General features: G+C 35.9%; 1 protein-coding gene across 7 annotated transcripts in view; it reads right to left on the bottom strand.

The window, feature by feature from the left end:
- LOC127865753 (multidrug resistance-associated protein 1-like) overlaps positions 1–25,043 on the bottom strand; it is a 198,965-nt gene that overhangs the window by 71,216 nt on the left and 102,706 nt on the right. Inside the window, exon 22 of one of the 7 annotated variants that reach the window (XM_052405699.1) lies at positions 9,178–9,485. The exons of the other annotated variants lie outside the window; for them this stretch is intronic. Coding sequence (XP_052261659.1) covers positions 9,178–9,485 — 308 coding nt within the window. The remainder of the gene's footprint in view (positions 1–9,177; positions 9,486–25,043) is intronic. 7 annotated transcript variants of the gene reach the window in all.

Below are 25,043 nucleotides of genomic sequence, written 5' to 3'. Positions count from 1 at the left end.
ATAATATGCCAAGTCGATACTAAATGACATGGTGAAAACGCAGGGACCAACTGTAAATAAACTCTCAATACCAACAATGGATAATATACAGTCCCAGGTAGGATACAGGATACAGGTAACAGCACTTGTAAACAGCTATGTGTGCTAGCAAAACTAGAGCTTTCTCACAGACGTGACGAATACCCCCACATGCCGCATCTACAAAAGTTCTAATGGGGAATAAGAACACATATAGAACACCTTACAGTTACAACTAGCCAAATAGACTTCATTGTAGCGACAGCAGCAGCAGCAGTAGTAGTAGTAGTTGTAGATGTAGTAGCTGTATTAGTAGTAGTAGTTGTTGTTGTTGTAGTAGGTGTTGTTGTTGTAGTAATTGATGTAGTAGCAGTAGCAGTTGTGTTTTTTTATATCAGTAGAGGTGGTGGTGGTAGTAGTAGTAGTAGAAGTAGTAGCATTAACAGTTGCTGTAGCAATAGTAGTAGCAATAGAAGTAGCAGTAGTAGCAGTTGTTGCAGTAGTAGCAGTTGTTGCTACTGTTGCTGCTGCTGTTGTTGTTGCTGCTGTTGCTGTTGTTGTTGCTGCTGTTATTGTTTCTGTTGTTGTTGGGGATGTGTTGTTGTTGCTGTAGTAATTAAAGTAGTAGTTCAGCAGAAGTAGTAGTAGTAGTTACTTTCAAAGAAATTTCTACAAGTTTAAATTCCTTAACCCTGTCCAAGTGGTATACACACTGTTTTTTCTCAATATCAAACTCAGCCAGTCCAGGTTGTCAAATAACAATCTATCTGATAAGCCCAGCGTGTGCTGTGCATCAGATGTTGGGTATGTTTGCTTCAAATCTATTGGTTATAAGATATAAGAGCCTTTTCTAATTGGCTGAATTCAAATACAGAAAGTTTACCTGTTAGATTGAAACACTGGAGTTAAGACACGGTGGACAATGTACTGGTTTAACTTGTTAAAATTAAGTTAAAGAAATTAAACAAACAGAAGAGTTTATTAGTTTTTCCATTAAAAACACTTTCTTAAAATACTTATGTGTTTATATCATTTGGAAAGTGACATGAAATATTGTTAAAGAGTGATGCATACAGTGTTTGAGCAGTCTGTCTAGGAATAGAACAACAACTGAAGGTTTGTGATTTTTATTAGTTATTATTTCTAAATATTCCTTTAAATTTAATCTTCTTATGACATTATTGTAGACCTTTTTATGTGATATTTGAGGTTTTAGTATGACAAATATTAGTTTAAAAGCAGCTGTCACCCAAATGTTCACTTAGTTGAGTTTGCAGTTTAAAAAAGGAAGTAATAAGACCTATGTTGAGAAATTAATAACGTTGAACGTAGTATCGGAATTTTATCATGCAAGGTTATGGAACTGAGGCTAAGGGAGTTTTGTAATGTGCATGTTGAGCACTCAATGCTCATTAATGGTGTTAATGTTTATGTCAAATGGCTTTGTACACCATTAGTTAATAACAGAGTTATGGCTCTTTGTATCTTGAAAAAATGCTTTTTTGTGTGTCCAAGGCCATATCCTGGAAGTGCTCTGGCGGATTTCATTGAAACCTGGTACGAGTATATATATGGATAAGAGGATGATGCACGCCAAATGGCATTGTACACCATCTGTTAAAAACGGTGTTATGGCCCTTTGTATCTTTAAAAAATGCTTGTTTGAGTGTCAAATATAATACTTTTGTGTCCAGAAGCATATTGGCGGGGGATATCAATTCAACGAATTTGCTTGTAAATAAAAAATTAAACCAGTGGAATTGGTTTTTAGGTATTTGAGTGTGCACTTTCATACCAATAGAGTTACACATGATTCTAATTATAGCAATAATAAATTTGTACTAATCATAACAACAAATTAAGTTATGCTTAATGCTTTGCGATGTTATCACTTCGTTTTTAGTTCTCTTTCTGAAGACCATTTAACAACTTAATATTTAAAACAAGACATGAATTACGTTCCCTATACATTTTCATTATGTGCTTTAATTACCATTGACCAGTTGATGGAAGATACTGCATAGTTTGGCAGGGAAATAATCCAAGACAGCAAAGCGGCTCTTTAGGCGCATTTACCTAGAGGACTTACAGTGCCACAAATTCATGGTAAATATTGTCATGCCCTGGGCTAGATAATTTATTCAATGTTAACCACCTGAAAGTATTTTGTCTTTTTGGAATTCAATATATTGGTCTAAGTCAGTTACACTTTTCTGGATCCTGGGATAACTTTAGGTTCTAAATATTTTTTCATGAAACTTGAAACATGAACAGATGACAATAAGGACATTTTGCACGTCATTTCATTTTGTTTATAATGCAAGAATTCTGGTTGCTATGGCAACAAATATATTTAAAAAACTTAAAATAGTGGAGTTTCACAGGTAGGGGACCATATTGCTTAATGGCAATCTCTTGTTATAGTTTGAATGTAAATAACTATTTACTTTAGACATTTTTATGATTTTTTATTCTGTAGAGCACATGTGAGCAGTATACAATGTACCCCATACCTCAGGACCCGGAGGCAGTGACTGGTGTTCAATATTCTCAGAAAAAAGGAAAATGGCAGTGGAAGACTTGGACAAACATTTTTAAAACTAGCCTCTGTGTTAAGCCTGGCAGTCTGTGGCTGGTGACATGTTTTATTTTGGTTACTTCTTGTATAAAAAAGACCAGTTATTTATTTTGTGAATTGTATTTTGTGTTTGTTTTTTGTCTTAATTTAATTATTTTTATTTTATTTAGGAATTTGAAACTTGGATAATTGAATAAAGTCCGTGTTCAACAGTACTGAGCATAGTATAATAAATAACAAATTTACAACAGTTGTTAATTTGTTATGTATTATTATTAACTATGCTCAGTACTTGGATGTCTGCATGGAAATTTGCAATAAGTGACCCCGTGACATTGTTTTTGACTCGGCATGACGCATATTCAAACTTGCCCTAGACATTATCAATATACAACTTCTGACCAAGTTTGGTGAAAATCGGACGAAACCTACTTGAATTAGAGAGCGGACACTTAATACGGACCGACAGACAGACCGACCGACCAACCGACCGACAAGTTCACTCCTATATACCCCCCTAAACTTCGTTTGAGGGGGTATAATAAACATAATTATGGTAGGACACGGTGAATATTCGTCAAACAAACCAAGCCATGTTACATTTTTTATCTAAAAGTTGACCAAGCACAGACTTTTTGTCAATACAACAGAAACCCTTTTTTACACACAGTGATGTGGTATTTAAAGTGATGGCAATATGAGGACTTGAATTAAGACATCAAACAACAAAAAATACTGTGAAACCATTATTATTCATCAGGCATAATTTTTGTCTATTTCATCAGTGGAATGAATGACTCATTTAAGATTCTTATGCATAATTATGTCCAATGTTTGAACAAAATTAAGACTGAATTACTGTGGGCAAGAGACATTAAAATCCAATGTTATACACACATACATACTTGGTCTGTTTCATAGACAAGATAAATCTGGTTTTTACACAAACGGGTGCACATTACACAGTATACTCAACTGACACGTGGCTTCGCTGTAAAATTGCAGTTAAGCTGTATGAAATGCGTTGACTTTGTTTAGGTAGAATAGTAATGATTAGCGCTAATTGTTATTTAACAACTTTATTATCCATTGTGTGTATTGTGTTTTTCAAGGGTGTTGATTAATTGGCAGTTGGCTTTATTGTTTCAAACACTCTTAAATGGTTATTCTGTCCCGCTAATCTGCTAATGAAAGCAATAAACTGTCAATGTAAGACAATAATAAGGGCCCATTACTATCACCTGATAACAAAAGACTATTTGGGCATGTAACAAACAGAACTCTAAAGTGTCCTTCCATTTGCCCACCACGATTTGTCGCAACAGCAAAACCTGTATTACAAACAAATCCGATATTGACTGACGCATTTATATTTCAAAATCAGTAATTGGCGAATTTAAGTGCTGAGGAAATAGAGGATATTTGTTCATGTCAGGGTAAGATCGTTTGTAATTTGACGAGTGATCATAGAAAATATATTTTCAGGAGTTGCGCAGTCATGAGTGAAAATATGATTTTTCTATGATCACGAGTGAAATAACAAACAATCTTACACTGACATGAACTAATTTGCTGTTTCTTTTGCCCTTTATTCAAGAAAATAATTAACAGCTGTTTCCCTTTCGCTGAAAAGTTACCCTTTCTCCTGTGTCGTGCCTCAATACGTTTTAATACACAAAATGACGTCAATGTACCAGCGAAATTCTCTGGTTAAACTCTTTTACAATGTAAATAAATGGTGAAAAAAACATAAAATAAAAAGAAAATTTGTTGGATTCTATGGAATATCTATTTTAACTCACTCTTGATCATAAAAATATATATAAATCTTGGTATGATAATCTAAAAATAGAAAAAGTAGCTCCAACAAGAGCTGTCACCATAGGATGACTAATGCCCCCAATAAACGCTTGGTAGAAGTTATGAGCTTTTTTTCGAAACCTAAACGCAGATTTCCAAACCTAAACGTGGACCTCAATTTCAAGGTCATGGTCACAGGGGTCAAAATTTGTGTGCGTATGGAAAGGCCTTGTCCATATACACATGCATGCCAAATATGAAATTGCTATCTGAAGCGAAATACAAGTTATGAGCATTTTTCGAAATCTAAATGCAAATTGTGATGGACAGACGGACGGACAGACAGACAGACGGTCCAATCACTATATGCCCTCCTTGGGGGGCATAAAAATGTCTTAGAATATCAAAATAAATCAGAAAGCCACATAAACTAGAGAGCGAAATACTAGAAATGCACTAAGTGACCCCGTGACCTAGTTTTTGACCCTGCATGACCCATATTCGAACTTGACCTAGATATTGTCTTGGCACAACTTCTGATCAAGTTTGGTAAAGATCAGATGAAAACTACTTTAATTAGAGAGTGGACACCATGCTAAATCCTTGAAATGCACTGAGTGACCCCGTGACCTAGTTATTGACCCGGCATGACCCATATTCGAACTTGACCTAGATATTGTCTTGATACATTTTCTGACCAAGTTTGGTAAAGATCAGATGGAAACTACTTCAATTAGAGAGCTGACACCATGCTAAATCCTTGAAATGCACTAAGTGACTTCGTGACCTAGTTTTAGATCTGGCATGACCCATATTTGAACTTGACCTAGATATTGTCTAGATACAACTTCTGACCAAGTTTGGTAAAGATCGGATAAAAACTTCTTGAATTAGAGAGCGAACACAAAAAGTGTGACAGACTGACAGACAGACAAAACAGACAGACTGACAGTGCGAAAAACTATATACACCCTTTTCTTCAAAAGGGGGCATAAAAACGTAAAAATAAAAAAAACATTATTTTCACTGCTGTTATTTCACTGCAGAAATGTCATATTTTATCATGAGATATAAAAGAAATAGTCATTTTTTTTAATGACGAAATTTTGGTTTCACAGTATATGATAAAATGATTGTTTCACTAAAGCAAAATCTATCTAATAATGTTAAGATGTTATATGGAAAACACAGTGATGTATTTTTTGGTGTTGATCATGCATAATAACACATTGTAAGATTTGTAAAGTTTGATTCACTGTGTCTGATATAATACCTGCATTTTTCATATAAAACCTAAAACACCCTTAATCAGCGACTAGAGCTTTGTCACAGACGTGACAAATATCCCCACATGCCGCATTGACACAAAATATTTTGCATGTTGTCTTCACATAAAACAGCGGACACCATGCTCAATGTTTAAAACGCACTAAGTGACCCCGTGACCTAGTTTTTGACCCGTCATGGCCCATGTTCCAACTTTACCTACACATCATCTAGATACAACTTCTAGCCAATTGTGTTGAAGCTTGGATGAAAACTACTTGAATTAGAGTGCGGACACCATGCTGAATGTTTAAAACCCACTAAGTGACCCTGTGACCTAGTTTTTGACCCGGCATGACCCACATTCGAACTTGACCTAGACATTATCTAGATACAACATCTGACCAAGTTTGGTGAAGATCTGATGAAAACAACTTGAATGAGCGGACACTCAATACGGACCGACAGACAGACCGACCAACCGACAGACTGACAGACAAGCTCACTCCTATATACCCCCGTAAACTTTTTTGTGGGGGTATAATTAATTCCTCCTCATCGATTGATAATGCAGGGTTGCTCTCTAGTGTTATTGGTCATGAATTAAATCAGTCAATACTATTACTCGCTCGGACTACTTTTTAGATACACCTTTTGCATGCTAATATTTTAGTAAAAGCAGATTCACACAGTTTCAATCTCTGGCTTTGTTAAGCAACAAAATCTTGATGAGTTCCAATACATGGTTCTTCATTGTATCTTCCTTACTGTGCTTACAAATATCCACACCACAGACTCTCTATAGTTTCACCAAGATACATTCTGTTACTATGGTGAAATGCTATTGCTAGGTATAAGCTATGGTGACATACCATGACAAATAGGGGTCTACATTTCTTCTTAGATTGATTCAACCCTATATCCCAGAACAATGAAAACTTCATTAGCGAATCTCATGGGCGCTTAACAATAATTCAAGATAACAGTACAGACAAAAATCATGCCATTTATGTGGTAAATCTGATAAAATAGTGACCATTCCTTAATTGAAACAGTGAAGAAACTTCTGTAAATGGAACTGAACCATAGCGTAAGCATAAAAAAAGCCATAAACAAAGCCAACCAAATCATAATGCAGTGAAGTAAGGTGAAGCTAATGTGGCATGATGTGTCATGATTGATCATGGTAGGTCAAGAATGTCTTTTTGCTGCAAGAATAAACCCAATAAAACCCGATTAAGCTTCCATAATACTAGGACTGCCCTAGGTTTTCAAGAAATCCTGAACAACAAGGATTTACAAAGATTCTTCAAGATTCTTCAAGACTCATGCAAAGGCAAGTATAAGTGTATGCGTGTACACTTTATCTAAAATCCACCAGATTTCATGAATCATGGGCGGTAATAACCGACATTGCGAGAGTGTGACTTGAGATTAAGTTAACACTATTTGTTTGTTTTAACCCCTATAAAGAGTAAATAAAATGAGAAACATATAGAACAAGAGTATTGCCAAGCAATATAAGTCCCCTATCGGTGAACCTCAACCATGTTCAGCAATATTTCTAGTCTATTTGCCATAGCAACCAGAATTTTTGACGTAGTAACTAAATGAAATGACGTGCATAATCTCCATATTGCCATCTATCCATGTTTCAAGTTTCATGAAAAAATATGAAAAACTTTAAAAGTTATCACAGGATCCACTATTTTTAGCAATATTTCTAGTTTATTTGTTAATATTTCTAGTCTATTTGTTGCCATAGCAACCAGAATTCTTGATGTAGGAACAAAATGAAATGATGTGCATAATCTCCATATTACCATCTGTCCATGTTTCAAGTTTCATGAAAAAATATGAAGAACTTTTAAAGTTATCGCAGGATCCAGAAAAGTGTACTGACGCACAGAGCGCAAACCGTAAGTCCCCTCCGGTTTCACCGGTAGGGGACTAACAAAGGGATTCAACAATCAAAGACAAAGATCAAAACACATCAAGCACATCTAGTTAAAATTAATTTAACCACTAAAATCAGATCATTTGTTTATTGGTTGATTTCCATTATTCCCAGATATTATGCCATTCAATTCAAGCAAGAGCCAAAACTGTTCAACCATACTTTGCCATTAATTATGTGCAGTTTAAAAAAAAAACAAATTTCAATTTAAAAAGATGTATACATTATACATTGATATAATACTTTTCTGACTGCTATTATATAGGCAAAACAATCATTGTGCTATCCCTAATAGCCGCCATGTTTGTTTTTCCAGAATACTACAAACTATAATCTTTCATGTTGGAAGTGCTTTTGTCTACATACCGAATAGCAGGTAACTTTAGGTGTGAACAAGGTACTGTGTAGCAGCAGTTTGTGCAGCAATTACAATAAAAATGGTTAATTGTTTGAACAAAATATGAAAAGCAAGCAATTTGAGATGTAAAGCATTCTAAGTATATATGTGAATCCGTTGGATGACCAAAGTGCAGATGGTTAAATACCCAGATCAGGCAGTGTTGTAAAAAATATTGTATTTCTGAGAGTAACCTTTATGGAAAATTTGATGCTCTTGATGCTGAAGACATCAGAGGATGATCACTGTAGACAATGACACAAGTACATATTATCTGACTGACAAAAACAACCCTTTCCAGGAACCCTTTTAGTTTGGGTCAGTTACTGAATGCCACAGTCACAGTAACTATGTTCTTGCAAATGAAGCCCGAAAGGAAGAGGTAAGGATACCACAGACCTAGCTAGGATGTTTGATTGGATACCAGAATAACTATTTGCTGAACCACGCATACGAATACGTTTGTTTGGAGTGTCAGATGTGTGCCAATTTGTCATACAAAGCTGTGGGTCCACAAGGTGATGAAAAAGCTGTAAATAATCAAAGAAGGGAACATAAGTTTGATGGTCAGCAGATTGTTTGGTTAAACATGGTTCAGAAACAAAGACAACAAACTTGTAAATAATATTTGACTGACAAAACCTTGTGTACAGGTGAATAAATCTTGGACAAAAAGTTATTTTGAAGTCGATGAAAAACTACCAGGTAAATGCCAATGGATTCTTTCATAAACATTATTATTTAGTAACCGGAAGGGTAAGGAAAGGTAAGGTACTGTGGGCTCTTCATTATGGGATCCCAGCGCTTGTGAATGCGATTAAACGTAAATGTAATAAGGTGTGATTCATCTAAAAGATTGCTTAGCAGGATGTCTAACAAGGTTTGGACAAAGATGAGCACTTGATGATGGATATGAAGAACTAGCAAGTCACATCTATCTTAATCATGGTTGTTCTTAAAAAATGCCAAATAAAAATAAGCGCCCACAATCACTGATAATACACTAAATATTAAGCCTTGTAGTTCTTGCCAGATAAATTTAAGACTTTTTCAACTGGTTTTTCATTTCGGGACAAGTCCAGATAGTGGTTTACACTGCAATTTTCCCAGATCTCTGACCAGTTCTAATGACCAACACAAACCTCACACTTCTCAACTCACCTGTACCAGATAGTAGAATATCAGCAAGGGAACAATGGTGGTCAGAAAGAGCGGAGTGCTGATTCCAACAATAATTATGCTTGACACAACTCGCAGTGTACACCATAACCATGTTTCATAATAATCCACCATTGCCTCAATGGTGTCAATATCCTGGCTAAACCGGTTCAAGATGCGACCCACAGGAGTGGTGTCAAAGAAGAACATCGGAGATTGCAACACATTGTGCAAGATGGCAGCGTGAAGAATGCGGCCTGCGCGGACATTGCCAATAAATAGCATAAGTGAGGCCCCAGTTATAAACACACCTGTAACAGGCAAGCAGAGACAGGGGGATAACAAAGAACAAAGTATAAAGACGATATGAAAAGATTTGATGGTCACATGAGGACAGGAATGAGGATGACACTATTCAAGCATAATGTGTGCTTCTTCTTCAATAACTGCTTGAAATGGGTGTCTTTTGAAGAGCAGTGAAAGGTGAAAATGAAACAAAATGATGTCTGGATATAAAATCTAGTAAGTCACATTTATCATTCAAGGAATATCTTTTGTGTTATACAATCTACTGAAAGATTGTTACTCCAAAACAAACAATACAAAATGTAAGGAATAGTGAAAAACGTATATATTAAGTCATTTATTTGATCAGATTATTTCATGGGCACTTGATTTACATTAAAAATCATGTCTTTCTGGTCAAAGAAATTTAAATCTTAATCAAGACCCTTGAGATGTTTTAACTGGTATTTCATGACAAAACATGTCAGATATAGAGAATAACGGATTACTGCCTGATCATTTTGTAACATATCAGACACAACTTAAAACAAGAGCACCGCCTTGCGGGTGCAGACCGCTCATCTATTTTTCTTTTAAAAGGTGAAGGGACCTATCTCAATTTCAATCACAAAGGAGGGAGGGTTGGAATGGAGAGGGTGTATAGTGTGGGGGTGTGGTCATTTATTAAATTATCTTCCAAAAATGCAAAAAAAAAGACAGAAAAAAAAACATGTTTCAAAAAAAAAAAAATTGGGGGGGGGGGGTTGGGGAGGGGTATAGTGTGAGGGTGTGGTGGTCATTTATTAGATGATCTTAAAAAAATTTGGGAGGGGGGATTCGAGGGGGGGGATTCGGAGGGGGAGGGGTGGTGGGGATGGTTTGGGTGGAGTCTATTGTGGTATGTCAGGTAAGAGTGTTTTGTCAAAGTATCAATCAAATCTAATCATAAATAAAGAAGTTATGGCAATTTTAGCAAACTTTAATAATTTGACCTTGAGAGTCAAGGTCATTCAAAGATCAAGGTAAAATTCAACTTGCGAGTTACAGTACCCTTATGATAGCATGAAAGTATTTGAAGTTTGAAAGCAATAGCCTTGATACTATAGAAGTAAAGTGGATCTAAACACAAAATTTAACCATATATTCAAAGTTACTAAGTCAAAAAAGGGCCATAATTCCATAAAAATGACAACCAGAGTTATGCAACTTGTCCTTTACTGTCCCCTTATGATAGTTTGTGAGTGTTCCAAGTATGAAAGCAATATCCATGATACTTTAGGGGTAAAGTGGACCAAAACACAAAACTTAAACCAAATTTTCAATTTTCTAAGTATAAAGGGCACATAATTCCGTCAAAATGCCAGTCAGAGTTACATAACTTTGCCTGCACAGTCCCCTTATGATAGTAAGTAAGTGTTGCAAGTATGAAAGCAATAGCTGTGATACTTAAGGAATAAAACCTAAGCACAAAACTTAACCAAAATTTTCAATTTTATAAGTATAAAAAGGGCACATATATCTGTCAAAATGAAAGCCAGAGTTATGTTACTTTGCCTGCCCGGTCCCTCATGATAGTAAGTAAGTGTACCAAGTTTGAATGCAATAGCATTGATACTTTATGAGAAAAGTGGACCTAAACGCAAAACTTTACCAGACGCTGACGCCAAAGTGATGACAATAGCTCATATTTTTTTTTCAAAAAATAGATGAGCTAATAAAATGAAATGTTATTTTATTCATGCCAAGCCTGATATATTACAAAACAATCAGTGGGTAACCTGTTTTTTTGGTTTATCTTACCACTCACCCCCTTTTTCAAGAAATAATAAATAATTATTTAATAATTATAAAATAATTTAATAATAATTTAATAATAAAATAATTTAATGGCTATGCCATGTGGTCACTGCATTGGTTTAGCGCTCATGAATCTGTTCTCAAAATAGTATTGTTCCTAAACACACAAAGTAGCTCTATTCAACAAATTGATTACACTGTAAAGTCTCCTTGCTTTGTTAGCCAACAACAAAAGTTTCATGAACAATTAAATTTACATTAAATAAATGCATAAATTTAACACTTTCAAAGAAATACTTTATTAACATGTAATATGTCAAGACCAGTTGTTTACATCTTCGCAGTGTGTCTACACAAGTCATGTAATGAAAGGATTGATGTTTTTATAAGAAATCTTGAATGTTCTTTGTGTTGTTCCTAAATTATTTAATTTGTGCGTGACATAGGTGGGGATGACTTGCGAGATGCAGTGGCACATGTTGCCAACAGGTTTGAACATCTTTTCTGTTTTTTTCATGAAATTTTTTGGAAGGTGCCATAATTGAATCCCTTAATTTTTAAATAGGGGTTTCGGAGAAGAATGATAACTTATACTTCTACTACGCTTTATGAAAACCAGCCTTGATTGCGAAAGTTTTCGACATCTTTGCAAGTTGTATTTAGATTTGCCTCAAGAACGACTGATCAGAACTCTGTGTTAAATGTGCAGACATTAATAATAATAATTATTTGTTAATTTATCTTCAGGAAACGAGCCTTGAGCTGCTGCTGCCTTATGGGATGCTGAAACTGAGTTTCTTTTTTTTCTCATACCATACTTGTGAAAACATTGATAATTTTTGACTTTTTCTTGAATTTTGATTTTTTCTAATTTTCTTTTAGGTATTCGCATGCGTGGGAAAATGATGGAGTATGGGTACTTGTCTATTTGAAGTTTCTGCTCAATTCTTTCCATGATGCTACGTAGTGTCATTTGCTTGTATTCATAACAATCTTTCTTGCAACAGTATAGCATAATTATCCAGATGGTCAAGTGATAAATTTTGGATTTCCATCATTTTGCCTTTCATTACAAGATTTTTTGGGAATCAATCGACATCTGCAAGTGTTTTTCTGAGAGCTTTTGTGATTTTTTTAGTCTTTGATGAATTTTTTAACATCTTTGGTTGTTGTTTTTGGTCCTGATCTGATATCTTATCACTGTTCTAACTTATTCTTTTCTTCAGTAAGGGTATCTCTATGATTTTTATTCAAATTTTGCAATTCCTTTGTGCTCTCATCAAAACACTCATTCAACCCACTCATATTTTATGCCCAACTGGTTGGCAAAGTCTTTGTATGACTTAACAACTACCTCAAAAGATGTCAAACTTACCCTGAATAGCCTCATGCACCAGATCTGACATTGAAATGTTTATAATTTTTATTAAGTCATAATGTTCCAAAGAAATGAGATTTTAAATGTTTGAGGAGACTGAAATTGAAACCTAAAAAGTTCCTTTTTATTTTAAATCATTTTATCAATATATTTACATTTCTATTATTAATTGTTTTACTATTGTGCATGTAAAGTTAAGTATGCAATACATATTACATTAAGTTTTAGTATTAAATGATAACTATTTTTTAGTGTTTTAATTATTGTTAAGACTTTTTGATTGTTTTATGTACAGTACAGCCAAAGCGGCACAAACAAAATCCGCGGCTACGCCACGGCCAGATTATTAGTCCGCAGCGGCCGAATCGTGTGTTCACGCGGCGTATCGCCGTGGCACTCGTCATCGATCTGCGCAACGACGCCGAGTCTGTATTAACCTCGCGTACTTTCGCTGAGTAAATCCGCCGCATACGTACGCGGCGGATCGAGTGAAAAGATATCCACCTACATGTACATACATGTATGTGTAGCGTAGAATTAATTACGCGCAACTGTTTATGTTTCGTTCGATTATCATTATTAAATTTGTAATCCGAAACACACTTCCGAATTTTAATGCTAACGCGTCCTTTGGCAAGTTCTAGCGTCAAATAAACAGTGCTAAAATATCCTTTGTTTCATAAAAAGCGCGCGAAAATTATGCAGACATGTAGAACGTCGTTTGGAAAGTTTGGGTGTATTTTGTGTTGTATAAATACATGAACATCACGTCAGGCGTAAATCGCGTGTTCAGTGGGGAAAAAAACGCCCCAATTAGACGTTATTTCATCATCTCTATAAATAGTAACAAATGCCAAAATGTATTTGATACTTAAGGAAATATCGAGAATGTTTGTGTATCATAAATATTTACCAGCATTTGCTTTAAAACTGGAATATACGGGATTATTGGGTAATTAGTAGCGATATTCACTGTATAATATGAACAAAATAAAACGTGTTTATATACGCATATTCAAACAATAATTATAATAAGCTGATAATTAACAAAACAACAAATACGTCGTCACCGTCTTGATTATTGGTGTGGCTTCAAACTGCTAATTTTCTCAGCTAAAATATAATAGCAGAATCAACATGCAATTAATTTATAAATCCACCATATGCTGGAGCATTGACCACTTGTATGTGCGAAAACATAATTACATGACCTTGTTTATGTGTGAAATACATACACTAAGGGCGGGAAACAAACTTAATTGGCCAGACACCTTAACTATGCTTACATGTATATGATAATACAATCCGCGCACAATAAATTTATTATGATTTTAATTATTATTATAATTGTTCTTCCAAAATTTGTTAACTACATGTAACTAATAATTTTAAAAAGATTTTTTATTTCATGATGCGCATCGACTCGGCATCATGCCGCGGATCGCGGCATGCCTCGGCGGACAGATGCAAAGTTTCGCTGCGAAATGCAACTTGCCGCCGCATACTGACACGGCTTCAACGACTGACGCGGCATCGACTCGTTTCGCCTTGCCGCCGCGGATCGCGAAATACGTTTGTTCGGCTGTACTGTAATGGTACTTGTTTTTGTCTTTACTTTTTGTCTATTTATATTTGGTGTTGGATTTTTCTTTTGACCTATGACATTTGCATAGTAAGGTATGTATAGCAAGTAGTCTGTTTGTAACAAGACTTCATGAGCATGTACACACTCATTCTTAATATTTGGAAAATATTTGTTTAAATATTTTTGTTGCTTTTTGTCGATAATTTAACGAATCTTATTCATTGTTACAATAAAATATTACTTATTTTGTAAGTTTTACTAATATGATATTTCAGGACACATTGAATGATATATGAACTTCCTGTTGAACATGATATTAAAACATAATCATGCAGCGTTGTATCAGGCAGATATCAATGTAGTGGTATGATCAAATTGAACACACTGCAATGTTCCCAGATCTTAGCTCAGTTTAAATGATCAAAACAAATATCACATTTTTTTTCAACCTACCTGCACAACATAGTAAAATATCAACATGGGAACAATGGTGGTCAGAAAAAGTGGAGTGCTCATTCCAACGATAATTGGGACTGTCACAACCCGGAGCAAACATAATATCCACCATTCAATGTTCTCAACAATTGTATCATCAATTGTATCCATATCCTTGCTAAACCGGTTCAAGATGCGACCCACAGGTGTGGTGTCAAAGAAGAACATTGGCGATTGCAACACGTTGTGCAAGATGGAGGCATGAAGAATGCGGCCTGCATGGACATTGCCAATAAATAGCATAAGTGAGGCTCCACAAATGAAGACACCTGTAACAAGCAAGCACAGACTTTGAGACTAGCAAGTTATTCCTCCTTATCAATCGAAACTCAGAGTTTCCTTTCTAGTGTCATCTATCTTGAATTGAATCAGTAAATACTATAGCTACCTTGGGCTACATGTAAAACAAGAAACCGTCAGAGACGGGTGATGCTCCCCAAAGGTTTTTTTTGTCACAATATTGCACTATATATTCAGATAAAAGGAAACGTCTTGAGGGGCATAACTTTGGACAAAATAATACGATGGATGGTTTAGCAACTTAAACATTTCAAAGGGCCATAACTCTGTGAAAAATAATCTGACTAGAACCCGCTGATAATATGCACATGTTTTCTTGGTAGTGAAGCTTCCCATAAAGTTTCATTGAATTTCGGTCATTAGTTGCTGAGAAATAGCCCGGACAAGAATTGCACTATATGAACAGTTATAGGAAAATTTCAAAGGGCCATAACTCTGTGAAAAATAATCCGACCAGAACCGGCTGATAATATGCACTTCACCTTGGTAGTGAAGCTTCCCATAAGTTTATTTGAATTCTGGTCATTAATTGCTGAGAAATAGCCCGGAAAAAAAATTGTGCATGGACAGACGAAGCGGTGACTATATGCTCCCCCCCAAAAAAATTGGGGGAGCATAATAAACTTTCTGCATGCAACTATTTTAGTTGAGATCCAGTCACACAGTCACAAGGTTAGGCTATCTTAGGGCTCAATTCATGTTGAAATACATGATTCTTCATTGTTTCATACAAACTGTACAAACAAATTAACCACAACACATACTTGCCATGGTTTCACCAAGATCTGTTGATGTTGTCAATGTCATTTCTTTGTTCATTTAGCTTCAATTTTTGCCTTTTAGACATTATTTCATTCATATCAAGGCAGTCATAAGAGTAACTCACACTCTTCATGAGCTACATGGATTACAAGTAAAAAGCGTATATACTGAGCACTGCACTTCTTGAATAAGAAGTAGTGGAAAAATCAACACAAAAAGAATGACATGAATAAGCTCTGGGCTGAGCTGGGGATCCAACCCAAGGTCCTCGGATTTGCAGTCAAGCTCTCTACAATATGAGCTTACTGGCACAGTCAGGATACTTCTGAACTGATGTAGGGAAGGGAAAGTGAAGAAAACCATACCATCATTATTTTTAAATCAAGCAAACAAGAGGTATCATTGAAAACGATGGATGCTCCCCGATGATGCGCTTTGTAAAATTATGTGTTAATTGCCACCTAAAAAATCTATTATAAGCCTCGGTGACCTTGATCTTGACCCCAAATGACATAAAGCGTCATCAAAAGGTAGAGGTCTATGCAAGGTACCTACATGCCAAATATCAGAAAGATCGGTAAAATATATCAGGCACCATGAAAAACTGTAACAAAAAAAAGTGACAGAAAAATATAGTATTAGCCTCGGTGACCTTGACCCCAGTGACCTCAAACCTCATAACAAGAGTGCCAAACTGTCACAAGATACACCCGTTCGAAGGTTTTGGACACCATGCTCAATGCTTGAAATGCACTTAGTGATCTCGAGACTTAGTTATTGACCCTGCATGACCCATATTTGAACTTGACCTAGATATCATTTAGACTTAACATCTGACTAAATTCTGTGAAGATCAGATGAAATTACTATTCAATAAGAGAGCAGACACCATGCTATATGCTTGAAATGCACTAAGTGACATTGTGACCTCGTTTTTGACCCCGCATGACCCATATTTGAACTTGACCTACATATCATCGAGACACAACTTCTGACCAAATTAGGTGAAGATTGGATGAACACTACTTCAATTAGAGAGTGGACACCATGCTTAATACTTGAAATGCACTAAGTGACCTAATGACCTCGTTTTTAACCCTGCACGACCCATATTTGAACTTGACCTACATATCATCTAGATACAACTTCTGACCAAATTAGGTGAAGATTGGATGAAAACTACTTCAATTACAGAGCGGACACCATGCTAAATGATTGAAATGCACTAAGTAACCTCATGACCTCGTTTTTGACCCGGCATGACCCATATTCAAACTTGACCTACATATCATTCAGACACAACTTCTGACCAAATTAGGTGAAGATCGGATGAAAACTACTTCAATTAGAGAGCGGACACCATGCTAAATGCTTGCAATGCACTAAGTGATCTTGTGACCTAGTTTTTGACTCGGCATGACCCATATTTAAACTTGACCTACATATCATCTCAACACAACTTCTGATCAAGTTTGGTGAAGATCGGGTGAAAACTCCTTCAATTAGAGAGCGGACACCATGATTAATCCTTGAAATGCACTAAGTGACCCCGTGACCTAGTTTTTGACCCAGCATGACCCATATTCGAACTTGACCTAGATACTGTCTAGACACAACTTCTGATTAAGTTTGGTGAAGATCGGATGAAAACTATTTTAATAAGAGAGCGGACACTGCTGTGGACTCCGCCCACTCGCAGTCGGCCAAGGGTGAAACTATAATACGTCCCGTTTTTAAAAACTGGCATATTAAAAGGTAGAGGTCCATGCAAGGTACCCACATGCCAAATATGAACAAGATTGGTAAACTATTGAAGGCCCTATAATAATAAGAAACTGTAACAAAAGCGTGACGGAAAATATATTATTAGCCTCGTTGACCTTGACCCCAGTGACCTCAAACCTCATCAAGGTTCATGCAAGGTACCTACATTGCAAATATGTAAGAGATCGGTAAAGTATTGAAGGCGCTATTAGAAACTGTAACAAAAGTGCGAAGGAAAATCTATTATTAGCCTCGATGACCTTGACCCCAGTGACCTCAAACCTCATCAAAAGGTAGAGGTCCATGCAAGGTACCTACATGCCAAATATGAAAGAGATCATAATAATTTCAGAATAACCCAAATTGACCAGCACTAATACTAGAATTTACTTACACAATAAACAAGTATATGAAACTTTTATTTCAAATACTGAAAAACCTACAAGTGAAACTAAATGGAATGGAGTATTCAGTAATATAAACTGGAAGTATGTGCATAGTTTTGTTTTTAAAATATCCAGAGATACTTATATACAATGGTTACATACTAGAATAATACATAGAATCTTAGGAACTAAATCTTTGCTAAATAAAATGAAAATTGTTGATGATAATATATGCACATTTTGTAACAATCATGAGGAAACTTTAACTCATCTTTTCTGGAGCTGTGAGCACATCCAAACCATTGTTCAATATGTTACAAATGTATTGAATATAAATAATGTCAATATGACAACACTCTCTTGCCAGGACATGCTTTTAGGAATCTGTACAGAAAAAATGAATCCTATCAATATATTGCTCCTTGAAATTAAAAGGTTTATTTTTATGTGTAAACGAACAAATACAATCCCAAATGTTCCAGGACTTAAGAGATCTCTACTATTATCATGGGGAATCCAAAAACAGACGACTCGCAAAAATAATAATATTCCCAAATTGGTCAGTTGTAAGAATATTCGTTGAATGAACCCAAGCCAATATAATTGAAAGTTACAAAATATGTACTACTTAATATACATTTAAAGCACACAGGTGTCACACCTTTTTTTCCATCTCTCTTATTTTTTATCATATTTGTATAATTGCAATGTTTTTTTCTTTATAAACCTACAAGATTGTTAAAAATGATATGTGTTATTTGTGCATATAATTTTATTATAATACAATGAATTATTGTGGTATGATTTTAACAATGTATGTCTGAAAATATTAACCCATATTTGTGCTACTAACACATAATCTGTTGTACGGTATGAAGCAGGATGGCCTCGACCTGCACATACCAATGGACGAGGTAAATAAAGTCTCTTTAAAAAAAAAAAAAAAAAAAAAAAAAAAAAAATTTACTTACTTTATTTTAAATCCTGGACAACAATGATCCTCCAAGGGTTTTCAAGAGTCATGCAAAGGCCAGTAAGTGTGTGTATACACTTTACCGAGAATCACCAAGATTTCATAAATCATGGGCCATCATATCAAAATTTGTGAGTGTGTGACTGGGGATTTACTTGACACTATCACTAGCATTAAATTAAACAGGAGAAACATAAAGAACAAAGAGATTTAACAATAAAACACAGACACAAAAACACATCATGCATTTAAGTTAGAAATATTAATGAGAACATCACAGTTAGATGATATGCATGTATGTTTATGTATATATGTACATCTCTATTCAAAAGGCAACAACAGAATGATCACTGAAAACAAGACAGTGTTCCGCGGTCGGAGGCATATACCCCCCCCCCCCCCCCCCCAAACAGGGCTTTGAACTAGTGAAACAATTTCAGTAGGGGTCATCTACTGTCCAAGGCCAATGAGCATGTGAAGTATCAAGTCAATCTGTAAATAGATTAAATTTGGAACTCGCTCGCTGTGGGTTTTTCCGATTTCTGAGCGCGCTTGGGAGGTACAAGCATTGTCATTAATACAGTAATAATGACCAGTAACGTCGATATCTGACTTGCTTCCCATTCAGTAGTGGATATTATAAGTATTTAAACGACAGTATTGTTTCTTTTAGGAAAAGTCAAAATTCAAGTATTTTGTTGTTAATACTATTACTATTATTATTAATAATTACACATAACAAATCTAACACTGATATAAATGTATGTCCGACTTTTAATACAGGATTAAAGTCTAAATACACCGTTCAGATGTACAGCCGCCTATACGAATGTGTCCAGTAGCTAACATCTTTAAAATACATGAAAAACAAACTGTCAGCTGTATGGTAATGAAGGAACTTATACAAAAGGCTTGACATATGCAATATTTCTTCTGAAAAACATTATTCATGTTCTTGTTTTTTTGGCATGCTTTATCGATATAGCAAATAAAAAGTAATGTATGGTAAAGCTCATTAGTGATGTGCATTCTAATCTAAAGGTCTTAGTCTTTAGCGAATAATTTTCTTTACTTTTCAGATTAGATTAAAGAAAAGCATCACAATAGAGCTATATCAATAGACATATAAATATCAAACTGATGTGGAACAATATATTAGTTCTAGTACTACGAATGGACTGAGGATGGTAAGGTACTTGTCTGTATTATTTTAAATATACATGTGTTTGAATAGTATAATATATATATACGATGGAGTCAATTTCTTGGTAGTTTCGTTGACAAACTTCCATTAAAACTGTATGCCCAGGCCTACAAACAGTCTATGCAATGACATAGTTATGTGACCGAAGATGTTTACATGAACATGCAGCATTATATTGTATAGTATTCTTACATTAAACACGATCAAGATGAGTTCATCTAAAGAAAAATGATTAAATAATGGTATTTTTATCAACTATAACGAATATTTGATCAGAAAAAGTGGTGTTTACTATTCAGCGATAAGAGAAATTATTGATTCCTTCTCTTTTAAAATATGCTTTTGTTTGTACCTACCGCGCATGCTCAAATATCGGAAAAACCATGACTGGAAAGTTCCGAATAACAACTATTTGTTGATCAGTTATTGATCAGAAACAATTTTAACACTTATTGTGACCTTGACCTTTGACCTAGTGACCCCAATTTCAATAAGGGTTATCTACTGTCCAACTTGAAGGCCAATGCACATGGGAAGTATCAAGCCAATCGGTGAATCAGTTGACCAGTTATTGATGCAAACCGATTTCACACTTAGTGAGTAACAGAGACCTTGGCTTTTGACCTACTGACCCCAATTTCAAGAGGGGTCATCATCTGTCCAAGACCAATGCACATGTGAAGTATCAAGTCAATCGGTTAATTCATCGACGAGTTATGGATCAGAAACAAACTGGTCTACTAACATTCAGACTGCTCTACCGACAGACAGACCGACCGACATCCAGCAAAACAATATACCTCCTTCTTTTTCGAAGAGGGTCATAACAAGAATCTGCAATGTTCAAGTGTTTCCACATCTTATTTATTTATTTATTTGGCCATCTACTGCCCAATGCCAATGCACATGGGAAGTATCAAGTCAATTGGTCAATCCTTTCACAAGTTATTTATCGGTAACAATTTTCACTCTTGTGTGACAGAGACCTTGACCTTTGACCTACAGACAGACTGACCAACATCCAGCCCAACAATATACACCCACATCTTCGAAGGGGGCATTATAAAGGCATTTAATAGTATTGCACTTTAACAAAAGCAAGTGGAAACAAGGGCTGTTTGTAAAACATACATGCCCCCCATATGGGCTGTCCGTTGTACTGGCAGCCATTGTGTGAATACGTTTTTTGTCACTGTGACCTTGACCTGTGATCTAGTGACCTGAAAATCAATAGGGGTCATCTGCGAGTCACCATCAGTGTACCTATGAAGTGTCATGATCCTAGGCAAAAGCGTTCTTGAGTTATCATCCGAAAATCATTTTACTATTTCGGGTCACCGTGACCTTGATCTTTGACCTAGTGACCTGAAAATCAAGAGGGGTCATCTGCGAGTCATGATCAATCTACCTATGAAGTTTCATGATCCTAGGCATATGCGTTCTTGAATAATCATCCGAAAATCATTTTACTATTTCGGGTCACCGTGACCTTGACCTTTGACCTAGTGACCTAAAAATCAATAGGGGTCATCTGCGAGTCATGATCAATCTACCCATGAAGTTTCATGATCCTAGGCCTATGGGTTCTTGAGATATCATCCGGGAACCATTTTACTATTTCGGGTCACCGTGACCTTGACCTTTGACCTAGTGACCTCAAAATCAATAGGGGTCATCTGCGAGCCATGATCAATCTACCCATGAAGTTTCATGATCCTAGGCGTATGCGTTCTTGAGTTATCATCCGGAAACCATTTTACTATTTCGGGTCACCGTGACCTTGACCTTTGACCTAGTGACCTCAAAATCAATAGGGGTCATCTGCAAGTCATGATCAATGTACCTATGAAGTTTCATGATCCTAGGCCCAAGCGTTCTTGAGTTATCGTCTGACAACCACCTGGTGGACGGACGGACCGACCGACCGACCTACCAAAGCAATATACCCCCTCTTCTTCAAAGGGGGGCATAATAAATTTTCAAAGTAACTCAATCCCATTAATAATGAACAACACATTTGGTTTTAGAATGAAAAGATTTTTATCCCCCCCCCCCATTTAATTAATTTCAGTGTGAAAATGATAATCTAATTTCTTATGTCTTCAAACAACTGTGGGGGAAAGATAATAAGTTAGCATGACATTATATCTACTTAAAGTAATAAGGATGCAATTGATTTCACCAACTTACAAACCCTTTTTAAAAACATTCTACAATTGTCCAATGTTATATATTCTTTCAAGAACTTCAATAATTATTTTAGAACCATTTTGTACCTTCAAGAATTCAAATTCCATTATTTCAAGAATATAACTTCTATGATCCAAGCAGTTCTTCAATATTCTGTGAAAGTCTAAAACATAGTAATTTTTATTAGTCATAACACTGACCTTAAATGCATTCAAATCAACAGCAATGACGTGATACACCTCAAATGTATGCATTTTGTCATGTCTTTTTAGATCATTTGTTTATTGGCTCATTTCAATTGTTCCCCAAAAATCATGCAAATCGAAGTTAATCTTTCTGTATACATATGCCTAGTGACAATTAAACAAACAGTACCGACAGCCATTTTAACATTGGAAAACACATTAAATGATGACATAGTAATACAAATGAATGCAGCAAAGGCATTCAAATCTATTCACAATGCCAACATATTAAATAGGAGGAGAGATCCAGAATTAATCTGAATTGTATTTCATTTAATTATAAAAATAATTCATGAACATTTTCGGAAACAAATGTTCTTTTTATATTGTATAAACGGGAACAAAACCTTATTTATAGCCAAGCGAACAAGAAGATTGATGTTTATCAATATAGAACAAGAGCTGTCACCATAGGATGACTTATGCCCCCTATAAACGCTTGATAGAAGTTATGAGCTTTTATCGAAACCTAAACGCAGATTTCGAAACCTAAATGCGGTTTAAGTTCAAGGTCACAGGGGTCAAAATTGGTGAGTGTATGGAAAGGCCTTGTCCATATGCACATGCATGCCAAATATGAAATTGCTATCTGAAACGACATAGAAGTTATAAGCATTTTTCGAAACGTAAACCCAAAGTGTGACGGACAGTCCGATCACTATATGCCCTCCTTCAGGGGCATAAAAACATAAATGTATTAGCAGGGATGATTACTTAATGCATGTAAAATGCTTCCATTTGGAATATAAGTATGTGATTGGCAGACAAAACAGCAGCTGCTGTCCCCTACTGGGTTAATGTTGTCAGTTTAAAAACATGATATCCCTAAGTATTATTAACCTAGCGTTAGTATTGTTTAGTTATGGCTGGATGCAGTGTTAAGTTGTAGTTTTTATGTAACCATAGATACCACAATTTAGGTCAAACGAAAAATTAAAATAATATGCATATTCACCATATGGCCTTCTGTCCACATACAGAGTTTTATCAACCCAGCTTTAGTAATTTTTGAGTTGTTACAAGATCCAGATTCTAGTTTTTATTTATTTCAGTAACTGTAGCAACCACAACTCAGCTTCAATACTTTTTAAGTTAACATGAGATTGGACAGACAAACTGAAATAATTTACATTTTCCCAACATGGCCCTGTATCCACATTCTGAGTTTCATCAATCTAGCTTTAGATCTTTTTGGTTCTTGCTGGATCCAGTTTTTTGTTCTGTAGCCATAGCACCAGTTTTTTTTCTGGCAAACGAACTGAAATAACACGCATAATTCACATCTGGCACTCTGTCCACATACTGAGTTTCATTTATGTAGATTACTTCATTTTTGAGTAATCACATGGTTCAGATCCTTATCCAGACTAGAGCTGTAACGATTCGGTCCGATGCATCGAAAAACCGGTTCAACACCGCCGATTCGATTTCGATACCAATACGGCCTATTTCGATTCGATTCACTGCAATCCCGATTGATCAGCATTTTAAACCTTACTTTCCAAATCCGTCGTCTAAACTTACTTGTCATTTGTAAAACGTCTTGTGAATGGTCAATAGCCCATATGGCATCCAATGAATGAATGAATAACATGCGGAGCATTACATCAGCCGGTAAAATGGCTTCTTCAACCACGCTGAAAGACGCACCGTCAAAATTGAAACAAGGGCTGTTTGTAAAACATGCATGCCCCCCATATGGGCTGTCCGTTGTAGTGGCAGCCATTGTGTGAATACGTTTTATTGTCACTGTGACCTTGACCTTTGACCTAGTGACCTGAAAATCAATAGGGGTCATCTGCGAGTCACGATCAATGTACCTATGAAGTGTCATGATCCTAGGCATAAGCGTTCTTGAGTTATCATCCGAAAATCATTTTACTATTTCGGGTCACCGTGACCTTGACCTTTGACCTTGTGACCTCAAAATCAATAGGGGTCATCTGCGAGTCATGATCAATCTACCTGTGAAGTTTCATGATCCTAGGCATATGCGTTCTTGAGTTATCATCCGAAAACCATTTTACTATTTCGGGTCACCGTGACCTTGACCTTTGACCTAGTGACCTCAAAATCAATAGGGGTCATCTGCGAGTCATGATCAATCTATCCATGAAGTATCATGATCCTAGGCGTATGCATTCTTGAGTTATCATCCGGAAACCATTTTACTATTTCAGGTCACCGTGACCTTGACCTTTAACCTAGTGACCTCAAAATCAATAGGGGTCTTCTGCGAGTAATGATCAATCTACCCATGAAGTTTCATGATCCTAGGCGTATGCGTTCTTGAGTTATCATTAAAAAAGCATTTTACTATTTCGGGTCACCGTGACCTTGACCTTTGACCTAGTGACCTTTAAATCAATAGGGGTCATCTGCGAGTCATGATCAATGTACCTATGAAGTTTCATGATACTAAGCCCAAGCGTTCTTGAGTTATCGTCTGACAACCACCTGGTGGACGGACCGACAGACCGACCGACCGACCGACAGACGGACATG

This window comes from Dreissena polymorpha, chromosome 2, assembly GCF_020536995.1.
Source record: "Dreissena polymorpha isolate Duluth1 chromosome 2, UMN_Dpol_1.0, whole genome shotgun sequence".
NCBI classification, from domain to species: domain Eukaryota; kingdom Metazoa; phylum Mollusca; class Bivalvia; order Myida; family Dreissenidae; genus Dreissena; species Dreissena polymorpha.
Note: the sequence above shows the minus strand (reverse complement) of the source record. Positions and strands in the feature narration are given on the sequence as shown.